Source organism: Chamaea fasciata, unplaced genomic scaffold, assembly GCF_029207755.1.
Source record: "Chamaea fasciata isolate MVZ Bird 193981 ecotype frontalis unplaced genomic scaffold, bChaFas1.0.hap1 SCAF_5, whole genome shotgun sequence".
NCBI classification, from domain to species: Eukaryota; Metazoa; Chordata; class Aves; order Passeriformes; family Sylviidae; genus Chamaea; species Chamaea fasciata.
This window is the reverse complement of record NW_027094090.1, coordinates 13,983,757-13,997,444: the sequence shown is the minus strand read 5'-3', so window position 1 is coordinate 13,997,444 and position 13,688 is coordinate 13,983,757. Positions and strand designations below refer to the sequence as shown.

The window sequence follows — 13,688 nt, the reverse complement described above, 5'->3', positions numbered from 1 at the left end:
TGAAATCAGTTTTCCAGGCTTTAGCATTAATATTATTGTATAGTACCAGTGAATACAGATCTTCTAATACCTCTCCTTTGATGATACTGGTATTCAGCCCCCTATTGTTCAGTGGTTTATTAACTTACCTAGTAGCTGTTAGTGAAAATGGGTTATATTTTTTGAACTGGGAAAACGAGTAATTTTCATGAGAGTGAGAAGGGATTTAGCACATGAATCATGTCAGTCTGTAGTTTCTTCTATAATCTTGCAAGCAGGCAACATCAAATCTAAATTTCAAATCTATGCAGTCAATGCATCAATCTGAGTAACAGTGTCGCTTCACACTATTAACAAGTCTGCTTAGGTGCTGTAATAACATGCACTAAAGATAAAAGGACTACTGAAAAAAATTAATAGACAAGTATAAATCCCTCCCTCCCCATTCATTCCATACCAGTAAAAGAGTACTGATCTAAATCCTTTCCTTACCACCAGTTATTTCCTAGAAGGTGATTGAGTCTGCAGGCTCTTCCAGTTGTACTGTGTTCTGAAACTCAGCTTTTTATCAATGTGGGATTAATCATGAATGACCCAGCTGAATGTCCAGGCCCAGAAAGTGGTGATCAATGGTGCAAAGCCTAGCAGGTGGTCAGTAGTGTGCCCCCACAATGGGTCAATGCAAGGCCCAATTCTAGGGCTTTCGTTAGTGATCTGGATGATGGGCCAGAGTGTACCCTCAGCAGGTTTGCTGATGACACAAAACTGCGAGTAGTAGCTGATGCTCCAGAGGGCCATGCTGCCATCAAGAGGGACCTCGGGAGACTGAAGGAATGTGAAGGAATGGTCTGACTGGAACCTGATGGAGTTCCTGGGGCAGAGAACAAGAAGAACTAACGCTGCCTGAATGTCTCCTGGCACTGGCCTTATGCAGTGTTATTAAGCTGCATCAGGGGAAGTTTAGGCTGGACACTGGGAAAAAGTTCTTCACATGAAGAGTGATTTGCCATTGGAATGGGCTGCCCAGAGAGGCGGTGGAGTCAGCATCCTTGGAGGTGTTTAATTAAAGACTGAATGTGGCACTCAGTGTCGTGGTTTAGTTGACAAGGTGGTGTTAGGTTGTATGGTGGACTTGATGATCTCAAAGGTCTTTTCCAACCTAGTTCTGTGACTCTGTGATTCTATTATACAATTTTAGAAGTTTTATCTAAAACCCACTCTGTTATGAGAAAGTTGCACAGTGTTACTGTTCGTGCCGAGTATTGACAATAGTGACTTTATAGTAATAGTTGAAATGAAATAGTTGCACAAAGTGAAAATATTTTTGGCAGATTGCTGGTTATGGCCCTGATTCAGCAAAGCACTTAAGCACATTTTTAATTTCGCATAAATAAGATATACCATGGATGTCAAACTACTTCTGTCTATTATTTTGATAAGGATAAACTTTGTCCCATTCACATACACAATAAAGTAAGCCCCACTGTTGAGAAAATACATCACCATTTGTAGTCTAGCTTGCTGGATATATTTTGTCTGATTTATGGGTATAATTTTCATGAGCAAGTAATTCCTCTGTGAATAGTATCTGTGACTGTATACCAGATTTTTAAACAGTGTGAAAAAAGGGAAAATTACAGTGGTTGGGCCAGAGTGCAGTCTGGTTGTTGAGTTTTTCTATTTTACTCTACACAGATGCAAGTGGGTTATCTAGAATTTTAAGGTAGCTAAATGCTAATAATCCATACATCTTTCAAAAGTATCTTTCCATTCTCCTGGTTGTGACCAGCTGTCCAGCAGGTCAGAATGTCAGAGGATTGCCCTAATATATGTTACTGGGCAGTTGTACAGTTCATTTCTGAAAATAAAGAATTAACACAAGGAAGATAGATCTAAACTGTCTTGCACTGCCTAAGGAATTGCATAGGGGGTACTAAATCCTGTAAGTGCCTGCTCAGCTGTTCAGTTTTGGGGTATAAGGTGGTCACTGGTCACAGGAACAACAGCGGTAGTATTTTTAATTTACAGTTTGGGTTGGTAAATATTAGTTTATGTAAGTGTGCTTTAGGCATTGGAGCATTTGCACAACAGGTTTTTATTAGAAAATAGTCAGTTCTGTGGCTGATCTTACTTCCCCACCATTTTGTAGTGGGACAAAATATGATTTATTTGCAAACTTTCTGTGCTGTGAGATCAAAATAAAGCTGCGAGCAGACAGTACCATTAATTCAAACATGCTGCGTTAAATGGATCTGGGTTGGGGGGAAAGTTCTGTTTTGCCTATAAAGTCTTACAATTGCTTGCAATTAATGTTCATAGATTTAATTTGGTTATATTTCATGATGGGGAAAATATGTATGTCAACCTCAGTCTTGCCTATCGTGAGTTTTAGATACCACCAATTACAGTTTAAGGTTCTTTTGTTGAAGGAAAAACATATCGCATGGCAAGGGGAAATAACATTTTATGCTAAAGTGCAATAATTTACTTCTGGGAGACTTTCAATTATGTATGGATGTTTTACGTAGGCTTTCTGTGTGCGCAGTATGCACCTGAAACAGCTTTGTGCCAGATAATAACACCTCTCAGCTTCCAAAGGTTTATGTGTTCTCTGTGTTGTTAAACATATACACTGGGTGGGGGGACAGTATGACAGAACGGTGACCTTTTTCCTGCGTTGTTGGTTATGGCATAGGAAGCTGTTGGAAAATGATTGCTACAGAGCTGAAAAGATAATCGGATGCAGTTCATTACTCATCTTGTCAGCTGCTCCTGCTACAAGGGATTGTATCACAAGATGTTAATCTGCTTGTGACTAGATTTCAAAGCAAGCATTTTTATTTTGGAGGGGGTGTAAATAATTTAACATCTTTCAATTCCATTTCATTTTCAGAAGCAGGAGAAATGGAAAATTCCTGATTTAAAGTCTCAGAATATTAATTAATAGAAATATTAGTACATCCTTGTGGGTTATTTTACAAATATATGATGATATGCTGCAAAAAGCTATTTAATTGCAGAAGTTGTTTTTTTAAACTAATTATGAGGTAGTGTATTCCTTGAATAGTGGAAGTTAGTCTGCTAGCACACTTCACTGTGTTCTGCAAGACGAGTATTAGACACAAGACAGATTTGGACCAAAAAGAGCCCTATCTACACATTGAATCACTAATGTGGATATACCCAATGCTCCCATACATTGTCTACCACTGAGGCTATTTGATGTAAGTGTGGAGGAGGACTATATTCATTATTTATAGATGGGAAGATGACAAGAAGGTAATTTTAGCTACTGATTTTAGTTTTCTGAAAGCGAAAGGCCCAAAAGAGCAGTTGCTTTCTGATACTGTGGTTTGCTGCTCACAATGCTGTATGTGAAGCATAGGGAAAGGCTTATAAAATTTCGATTACACTAAGATGAGCCAGTAGATTTGCTGTGTACGTTTCAAGCAAGCAGAACTGTCTTTTCCTCTTCCAGCTTCATCCTGCCTATATTTTTAAGTCCTTCAAGAAGTTGTCCAGTACACAGGACATTGCTTTAATTTCCTGCTGGAGAAAAACACTCCTTTTGACCCCTGTTCTGTGTAATTTTCTAGTATTGATTATCGGCGGATGGAATTGCATGTTACATTTTAAGCAGTTAAATTATAATTCTCATAAATCTAATGAATCTAATCCTTATTAGAATATATTATTTAAAAAACAAGCAGTGAGAGATTTAAATGTACTTTCAGAAGTAATGTATTGAATTAATGTGTAAGCAAAAGAAATTACAGATATAAACAAAATAAATTGTTTCTGGATGTTCATGATTGCATATGGCACTTCTTTGCTCCCTCAGGAGTATCTAGTGCTAATGCCTTGCTGTATTCCAGTTTTGGTGGCTACAGTCCACCCACTTAAATACCCCCTGGTGTATGTGTAGGCATCAGTATTCTCTTGTTCCTGCCATAAACTCTTACATGGTCTTCTCTGTGCTATTAATCAGCAGCTATATTTCACCTCCAGGGAGACTGCATCTCAGCACTGGACAAACTGAAATCTTGTCTCATATGTTATAGAAGCAACCAGCACTCTGCAGATAGTGATTTTAGTTAGTTTTAAAACAGGGCATTTATTTTTCCCCCTAAACATTTTTGACTGGGTAGTCAGTCAGTAGGAAATGTTGCTTTTTCACGAAGCTTTCCCCTTCTGTCTCTCCTCATATGTAATACAGTTGGCTAGCTGAGGCATGAGGGCCTCCTTCACTACAAAATTCTGATACAGTTCATGTACACCATTCGCCCAGGTCAGAAGACACAAGCTAATGAGCGGAGGCTAATTGGTCTGGCCATGGCTACCTATGCAAATGTGTGCATGAGGGCGTATGTATGTATGCCTGAAATTATATTATATATGTATGTAGAGATACATAGAAAAGTTACATATTTCCACAATAACGTGTCATCCCATGTTACTGTTACTCATCACCATGTTGAATCTGACAGTTAAGATGGGAATGTTGATGTAGAAGGGTACATGCATATTTGTTTACTGGACCTTTTAATCACTGTGTTTTCTGCTGAGACAGTGACAGAGATGTAGGTGGTAGTTACAGTAATGAAAAAAAGAGTTGTTTGAATGTGCTCTCCACCTCCATTAGATTATTCAGAATTTGCATTGAGTTTCCATGCTCAATAGGCAACCATTGTTCCAGGTTAGGATAGAGAATATGAAAACTGATTAATTTATACTTGATGTAAAAAGCCATTTGTTTTATAGTAGTCTTCATGTTCTAAATTTGAAACTGTGAAATAAAGCATTAAGTAATTTCACATTTATGCTATAGCAATAAATTTACCAAAGAAAAGAGATTTTATGCAGTGAACCTTCTGAATAGTTTTCTGATATTCTAATTTTACTTTGCCCATTTATGAAAGTCAAGTACAATTTTACAGAAAATACAAACATAGCTATAAAGTAAATTACTTCAGTTTCTAAATCTATCATTGTCCTCAAGCAACCAAAAATGGGATTCTGTAATCTCAATTTATTTTAGCATTCAGTGTTAATTTTCATACATTTTATGAGCCCAACAGCATAAAAGATGTTCTCTCTCAATTCTTAACACATGACCTATAAACTTTATCCTTCTTTATCTTTCGAGATAAGGAGTAAAGTTGGTTGAATTCCTCATCTAATTACAGAGTTTGTGATGATAATCCTGTTTTTTTTAATTATTCCTTTTAGATATATCACTATACCTTTGCCTGATTTTCAGCTTTTATATTAATTTTTTAAGATGATTTTTTAACTGAAACTTGAGCTTGAACTTGTAGTCTTTCAATGAACAGATCTTTAAGAGGGATGCAGTGGTACCTGTTAATGAATGGCATTGTAAAGACATTCATTGCTTTGCCTGTTATTGCCACTGCTAGTGAAAAGAGACCATTATTTTCCCCTTTGTCATCTTTAGTAGTAGCAATTAATTTTGGAGTAGCAAGACTTATCGATATAATGGATTATCTCCACCTTTTTGTGCCACTGCTGGACAGTGCAGAAGTTAAACTGACTTCTTTTTCTTTTCTGATTATCATTCCTATAGTGATTTGGTCAAACTGGTTAATGCAGCAGTAGGGTCAAGGGATGACATGTATACCATGCAAGGAAGAAAACGATTCTGTTCAGAGTGGATTTTCTCTTCCCATGACAATACTGAACAGTCTTCCAAGTATCTTAACAAGTAGGCAGGACAGGATACCCATCCTCATCTCCTCAAGCAGACAGGGATCAAAAATCAGCTTTAATGCTTGACCCTAAGTGCCAGACGTTTGGGGCAGTAGGGACACAGCCTGCCTCTGCACATTCCCTTTGGTGTGCTGCCTTGTTTCCACTTCTGGCTGCAAGCCCTGTTGGCCCCAGGCAGTGAAGAGTCAGCTGTGAGGTTCACTGTATTTTTGTGTGGTTTATGTTTTTGGGAACCCGAGCTGCCCCGTGTGCAGCATGCAGTGGGTTTGGTCCCTGGCTGGAGTTTGCCAGCACGTGGTAATGGTAATAAATAATTGCTGTGGTGTAGCTGGCACAAGAACTCCCACAGAATGGGAAGGTCACTGCAGTGCAAAGAGATTTTCTAACACATCTGCTGAGGTGTGCTGCTTCAGGCTGCACTCACCCCTAGAGAGCTGGGAGCACTTCTCTCAGACTTGGAGGAAAATATTTAATTTGAGACAAGACTGAAGCTTTTATTTTTATTTTCTCAAATACTTTTTTTTTCTTTTTCTTTTTTATTTTTTTCCAAACATGAGGGAAACTTCTCAGATTTCACTCACTTTGTTTTTATTCTCAGTGTTGAGGAGCAGCTTTGACTGGAAGCATTTGCATTGCTTGAGATTCTTTGAAAAGAGTATGTTTTGAAACTTGTATTCCTTTTGTCTCTTCCTCTCAGGATGGCCAGTCTGATATTTTGTACAAATTTTGGACTGCAGTAACTCAGACACTTTCCTCTCAGTTTCAATCAGCAACAGACTGTAAGTACTCAATAGAAATGATTTGTAATGTGCTCTGTAATTATTTTGAATCTCGATTTTCAGTAAGCCCTTTGCTTGGTGTCTCCTGTAGCAGAACTATAGCATTGGTTCACTCAGCACAAGGTCTGGGTGTTTAAAACTTCCGGCTTTGTAACCACACAGGATCCTCCTAAACTATGGTTGAATTTTCAGAAAGAGTTATTTTCTGTTTCATTAAGTAGTTGTTATCCAGTAACAAAAAGTATTTTTCTAACTGTGAGTGGCGGTAAAAATGTTCGGAGTGGTACATTATACTTCTTAAAGTAAGTGGGTTTGCCATATTCAAAGTTAGTAATTTGATTTTAAAGATAAATTCTTAGTCTTTTGTTAAACACTGATTAGTTGTAAAAATCAGATTTCAGCCATTTTTTGGATACCATTCAAAACAGGCTTTTAGTTACTTCAAAATTGTCTTATATAAATACAGATAAACAGCTGGTGTTCTGACTATACACGATTTTCTCTACATGTGTGATATGTAAATTTCTGATACAATCCAGGAATATTAAATATAAATCATGTCTTAACATAAGACAGTTCTATTGGCAGAACAGGCTAACAACTGCAGCATGCAGTTGGATCATAGATGAGTGTGGTACTTTCATAAATGTATCTTTCACATTTGCATAGAGCGTTTAAAGTTAATCTTTTGCACATGAAGGTAAAGTGCATGAGATGTGCATTTATCTTTGTGATCTCAGCTATTGCACTGGCCCTTCAAAATTTGGTCCTTCCAGGCTTTATAGCAGCAGAATAATTTTGAGGAACTAGCTGCTGGATTCATGTTCAGCGGTTGCTAAGTAACCAGATGATTCCCAAAAGAAAATGTATGTATCTTGTGTTAAAACATATTAATTTTACTGTTTGACTTATGCATTCCTTTAAGAGCAGTAGGTACATACCCCGAGCCTCCTGTGTTCAAACTGAGCACGTGCTACCTGTTCTCAGCACTCACATTTAAGATTGTAAAATTACGACATCAATTAATGGGACCAACCAACACTACAGAACCGAGGGAATTTGTACATTTTGTCAGCTGTACTTTTTTTAACAGCTGTTCAAAACTATTTTATTACTTACAGTTTTTAATAATGTGTTTTATATAAACTTTATTAGGGGGGTTTCGATGTGAATGATGTTTTCATTTTGCTGCAACTGAGTTTTGGGGAGACAGATTTTTTATTTAAGCAAGGCATCTACATGAACGTGTTCATTTTTAAAATAAATTTCTGGTGACTGAATCTACTGACATCAGTCAGGTTTTGGATCATATAGATCAGAGGAAGGCAAGATACCAGAAAAATAGTGTAAAAATCGGAATTTATGGCAGTTGAATAGGTTTGATATTAGATCATGATCTGCTTTTGCGAGGTTGGGACAGGCTTTGTAAACATAGATTCATGACCTAAAATAACTCTGTGTTTGATAATAAATGTGAATCCTGCAGTATTCAAAATTATATATTTGAGTTGAAAGCACAGGCTGGTTGAAATGGGGCAGATGTCTGAAACCTGAAAAACCTACAAATGAATGGAACAGTGTTAATCTCCTAATGTAATGGGAAATCTATAGAGTATGAGTGATGTTAGATCAAGATTAACAGTTGCTAAAGCAGTTGTACATTTGTTTCATTTCCTGTTACTTGTGGCAAGCCTTTCAAGGCTGAAAATAATGCTGCTTTTTCTGCTGGCTTTGTCATTCTCTGACAAGTTTAGGAATTGCATATTAAGTACCTTGTTTTAAGAAGTGTTCATAAAAGCATCTGCTTCCCTCATCACATTTTTGAAGATTTTGGTTCATAAGAGTTATCTTCGTCTGTTTTAAATTGTTATCTTCAAAGTTGCACAGCCCCACACTTATGCTCTATCAAGATATTGTAAGCAAATTTCTAGATTTAGAGAGTTCCAATTACGCTCTGGCCTTAAATTCGTGGTAATAATAATAAAGTTTGATACCAAACATTTATTGTACAAAATAAGGTAAGTTTTTCATATCCAATCTTCCAATTGTAGGTTTATAGTGGTGCTCTGCATCCTTTGTCAAGTGCATTTAATGTTACAGTTATGTCACTTTGAAGTGAATTATAAATATTGTATTATTAATATTAAACTTAGGATAACACTGTGTAACTGAAAAATGCAAAGATAGAGGTTGTTTATAGGAACAAAAAAATGAGTTTGAACTTAGTGCTGTGTGGTGCTTACTGCTTTATTTTGCAGCCTCTATGTTTTTGAAACAAGCATTTGAAGGAGAATACCCTAAATTACTGAGGCTTTATAATGACTTGTGGAAGCGCCTCCAACAATATAGTCAAAATATTCAGAGGAATTTTAACACCAGTGGAACTACTGATCTTTTCGCTGAGCTACAACAAATGGAAGAAGATGCACAGGACATATTCATGCAAAAAAATGAAGATTATGAGTATGTATTATGAATTGTAAGACTATAAAATATAAATCTTTGCACCCTCTAAGAAAACACAATATTTTATTAAACTTACTCTTATTCAAATTGTTACTGCAGGAGAATTTTAAAAGCTTTTTCCCCCTCTTTCAGTTACTGCTCTAACGCTATTTTAGAGCTGTAGACTTTTCATTAAGCTATATATCTAACAGTGTTGGGTTCTCTTGTCTTTCACAAAGTCTCTGACTTCCGAACAAGTTCTATCTTTTTGTCTCTTTGGGTAAAAAAAAATTGGAAAATAGTGAAAATTCAGTTTTGTATGCATTGTCATTACAGCAGTAGTTTTCTCCTAGTGACACTGGAATCATTTGAGTGTGACAAATGCTCAGTTGTTATGATTCACAGTTTTTAGTTTATACATCATAGAATAAACATAATCTAAGTGATATAAGAAAGATCAAAATGAAACAGGCTTATCAAGCCTATTAGGACTTCTAGACTTATGTAAGATAAAATGAATATTTCATATGAGAATTGTATTGACTTAAATATGTTCGTGAGCAGTCAGTGGGAGACATCAGAAGAATGTTTTTCATATGCATATGTTTAAAAAGCAGAAAGGAAAAACAGGTTCAGTATTGCAAAGTTTGTATGTCTGGAAAGATTTAATGCTATTGTGTATTTTAATTTAAAATGTAATAACTTTTTCTTATATGCAAAGTCCAGAAAAGGCCTTGAAAGATTCACTGCAACAGTATGAAGCTGCCTATCTGTCAAAATCCTTATCTCGACTGTTTGACCCCATCAATCTTGTCTTTCCTCCTGGAGGTCGGAATCCGCCCTCTTCTGATGAGCTTGACAGCATCATTAAAACTATAGCCAGGTATGCACATATAAGGCATTGTAAATGTAATACTCAACTTGTACTTTTTCATAAGTTACAGTTTTAGAAAGGAGATTTTCTTAGTAGTAAATAGTTGATTACTCTTTAATTATAAAGTAGATTACTGCAAAAATCAAGTCAGAATTTAGGATAGGATAGGATAAAATAGAGTTACACACAATAGAACAGAATATTTCAGTTGGAAGTGTCCTACAACGATAAATCCAGTCCAACTGCATGAACACTTCAGAGCTGGCCAAAAGCTAAAACATGTTAAGGGCATTGTCCAAATGCCTCTTAAATACTGACAGGCTTGGGACACTGACCACCTCTCTAAGAAGCCTGTTCCAGGGTTTGACCACCCTCTTGTTAAGGAAATGATTCCTTAATGCTGAGTTGGGACCTCACCTCATGCAGCTTTGAACCATTCCCCCACCTCCTCTCACTGGATCCTTGGGAGGAATGCTCAGCACCTCCCATTCCACTTCTCCTGCTTAGGAAGCTATAGAGGGCAATGAGGCTGCCCCTCCTTTTCTCCAAACTAGACAGGCCCAAACCCGTTGCTGTCCCTCACAGGACATTCCTTCCAGTCCTTTCACCAGATCTGTTGCCCTCCTCTGGACACATTCAGATAACACCTTATTCTTCCTAAATTTTGGGACCTTGAACTAGACATGGTGTTCAGGGCGAGGCTGCACCAATGCTGAATACAGCAAGAGAGACACCTCTTTATTATTATTCATAATAAATAATGTATTTTATTATTTATTTCCTGTATTTTGTTTTTCTGGAATAAATGAAATTTTAATATAAATTTTAATGTTTAAGCTTATAAAAGATCAGGAAGAGAAACTAGACTGTAAATGTCTGTCTAAAAATCTTAATTATCCTGACTGCGCTAAAGGGAAGTGGTATTTACTTGGCTGGAAGTGACAATATCTGGTGTAAATACTTTGTTAGAGTAAAACAGCAAGCTAATAGGTAAAGATGACTATTCCAGGTAGAATCTGTAGAATGAGATACTTAAATTACCAGTGGTACATTTTCCTTCATAAGGTTTTGGTAATGACTACTCTGTTTAATAAAAAGATGGGCAGTATTCACAGTATGTGTGTGTGTGTGTATAAAATATTAAATATTGAAACAGTACTTGTGACTGGGATTTACAGATGCTCAAAACATGTCTGCCGGTGTGCTGACTGATACTATTTTGCTCCTTGCCATAGAGAAAGGAAAACAACATGAAAATTACGAAATTTCAGCTGACTTTTCCAGAGTGACCTTTAGCTAATGATGTTTGGGGCCCTAGGGAGTTCTCAGAAAAGATTATTCTAAGTTGGGGTGCCTAATGATTCTCCAGATCTTGAGAGAGGTTCAGCTCACCATTAGCAACGTGATTCTTGTGCTTGCCTGTCTTCAGCAGAGCAGTTCTGAATGCATCCCCAGCCGATGGAGATTTGAGGATGTTCACGAACAAAAAATACTGGAAGTGATTTAGAAGTCTTTTCCTTCTTCGTTTGTTCCCTGTCATTCCTTGGGGGCCTCTTTTACTTTAAAGGATTGCCTAAAACACAGCTTATTAGTTGTGTCAAGCTAAGGCATCCCCTGGGTATTTCTGCACAGCTCATGTAATTCCAGAGTTGAATGACTGTGTATTCACCTGTAATGTTTGAAGGCTGCTGCCAAAGCTTGAATGTAGTTAATTGCTGTCAATATTTTTGAATGGCTTACTAATAGTGATTTCATACTGAAGTGTCATTCCTAAACTTTGCTCATTTTTACTAGAATAGGAACACTGCACATAAAATTCCCAAATGACTTGTTAAATTGTAAACTGAATTACGGTGCGTGGAAAGACTTGGTTGCATGTGTTACTCTCTCTAAACTGACGTGCCGCGTGACTGTGTATTCATAGTTAATTCTGTATCGATTCAACACAGCGTTCAATACAGCACTCTTTAGTTGGTAATTAAGATTTGTAATCTTTGCTTCCAGTGAGCTAAATGTGGCTGCTGTTGATCCAGACCTGAGTTTAGCTGTGGCCAAAAATGTGGCGAAGACCATTCAGCTTTATGGTGTAAAATCAGAGCAGCTTGTAAGTAATTTTAAATTTCTAAAAACTAATGTTTTTTCATGTACAGTGACCCGGCTTTTGTAGATTTGGAACATAACAGTTAAACAATCTAGATAGACAAAACCTTCCAACGAGCTTTCCATTGTATTTATGAACATTATCAGTTAAATTCTGGCATCAGACAAACTCAGTCTATTGATAACAGTAAAATTTATCTCTGTAACTCCAAATTGAATTTGCCATACTAATTTTTAAAAACTCAAAATTGTAGCTGTCATTAAACAAAATCAAGACTGTTAAATTAAGTTCTTTATTAACCAACATTTGGCACTACATCAGTTACATGATACAGAATCTTTATGGTATTAAAATCTGGACTATTCAAATACAATTTTTTACTACTTGCAAGAAGTTTGGGGTATTTTTTCCATATATTTATTTTTTGACATATATTTAACTGATCTTTGATTTGTTTGCATTTGTCATGTATTTCCAATAATTTACCATGAAGTGATATCTAGTGTTATCCTGAACAGAAGAAGGATCCCCAAAGTCTTATCCTTTTGGTAAGAGCCTCCAAAAAGCCTATGGATAGTACAATGAATTACGTCATCATACAAAAAAAAAATTCAGATGAACAATTTTCTCATAAGAACTGTTGCTGAAATTATAACAATTTTCTTATGAAGAGATGAAAATAAATTTTTGCAATATGCAGACCCACCAGAAATGACTAACTGCTTGTATTTGTAAACAAGATTTTCACTTAATAAACAACATTAATTCTGACGGCAGACTCAGGCTCCAGTAACATTTATTTACTATATGTCTTTTTTAAAGAAAGATGTTTGCTAATTTTTTTTTTACCAATTGGCTACAAAACATTGCAGCAATTTATTTAGTATGGTTTCTGTTTACTTTTAACATTTCTGCTGTCTCAGAATAGGTTTGAAAAAATTGAAATTCAGTAACACAAACTTTGTTTACCTTGTCTGTTGGATGAATTGTCTTGGAAGTTTGCAGATTTGGTGTATGGAAAAGGAATGTAGGTGAAGCAGTCATTAAGGCCATAAAGAATATTTTAAATTTTAAAATAAAAACAAATATTAGCATTAATTTGTTAGCTATTTAAAGCATGGTGCCTAAGTTGGGTCTGCTTTTAAAGATACCAAATCATGGCTTCATATTTTCTGAATGAAATTTGCTTATGACAGAAATAAGGATTTTTAGTAGGTTGTGGCACTCATCATAGGTAAAAAAACACATTGTTGTCTATTTGTCATGGAGTGTAGTGTCATATAGTGGCATTCAACTGGAAAAAAAAAACCAAAACACCTTTCAGCTGTAACTGTGAAAGTATCAGAGTTGTGCTCATCATCTCAGAGTCTGGCCAGTGGATTCTTTGGAAGTGAACATCATTTTGTGGTCAGACAGCTGGGAATTCTTAAGAAACCCTGGAAAAACCAAGAAGCTTAGAAATAAGCTGATAAGTGTATGATTTGTGGTTTTGTGTTAGCTAGCCTCAAAGTAAAAGGATGTAGGAAGAAAGAGAGAGTGTGAGCCCTTGAACTTCTTGAATTTGACAACTGAAAATGCAAACTTGAAACACTGAAAGGCTAAGTGATGGGATTGGCCAAGCTGGCAGGATGAAAATCAATGTCCTTGAAGCACGTACCTACAAGTTGTAAAATAATATTAATATTATTGCACAGCTAGCCTTTTTTTTTAAACTTCTTTCTTTTCTGGCTGATAACATGTTACAAGTTTAAAAACCAGAAGTGCTCAACACAGTTGCTAAGAT

General features: G+C 36.3%; 1 protein-coding gene across 1 annotated transcript in view; it reads left to right on the top strand.

Annotated features, from left to right (window-relative positions):
• The window catches only part of COG5 (component of oligomeric golgi complex 5), a 175,274-nt gene that overhangs the window by 123,293 nt on the left and 38,293 nt on the right, over positions 1-13,688 (top strand). The window contains exons 11-14 of the mRNA XM_066182886.1: positions 6,404-6,485; positions 8,744-8,948; positions 9,652-9,813; positions 11,809-11,908. Coding sequence (XP_066038983.1) covers positions 6,404-6,485; positions 8,744-8,948; positions 9,652-9,813; positions 11,809-11,908 — 549 coding nt within the window. The remainder of the gene's footprint in view (positions 1-6,403; positions 6,486-8,743; positions 8,949-9,651; positions 9,814-11,808; positions 11,909-13,688) is intronic.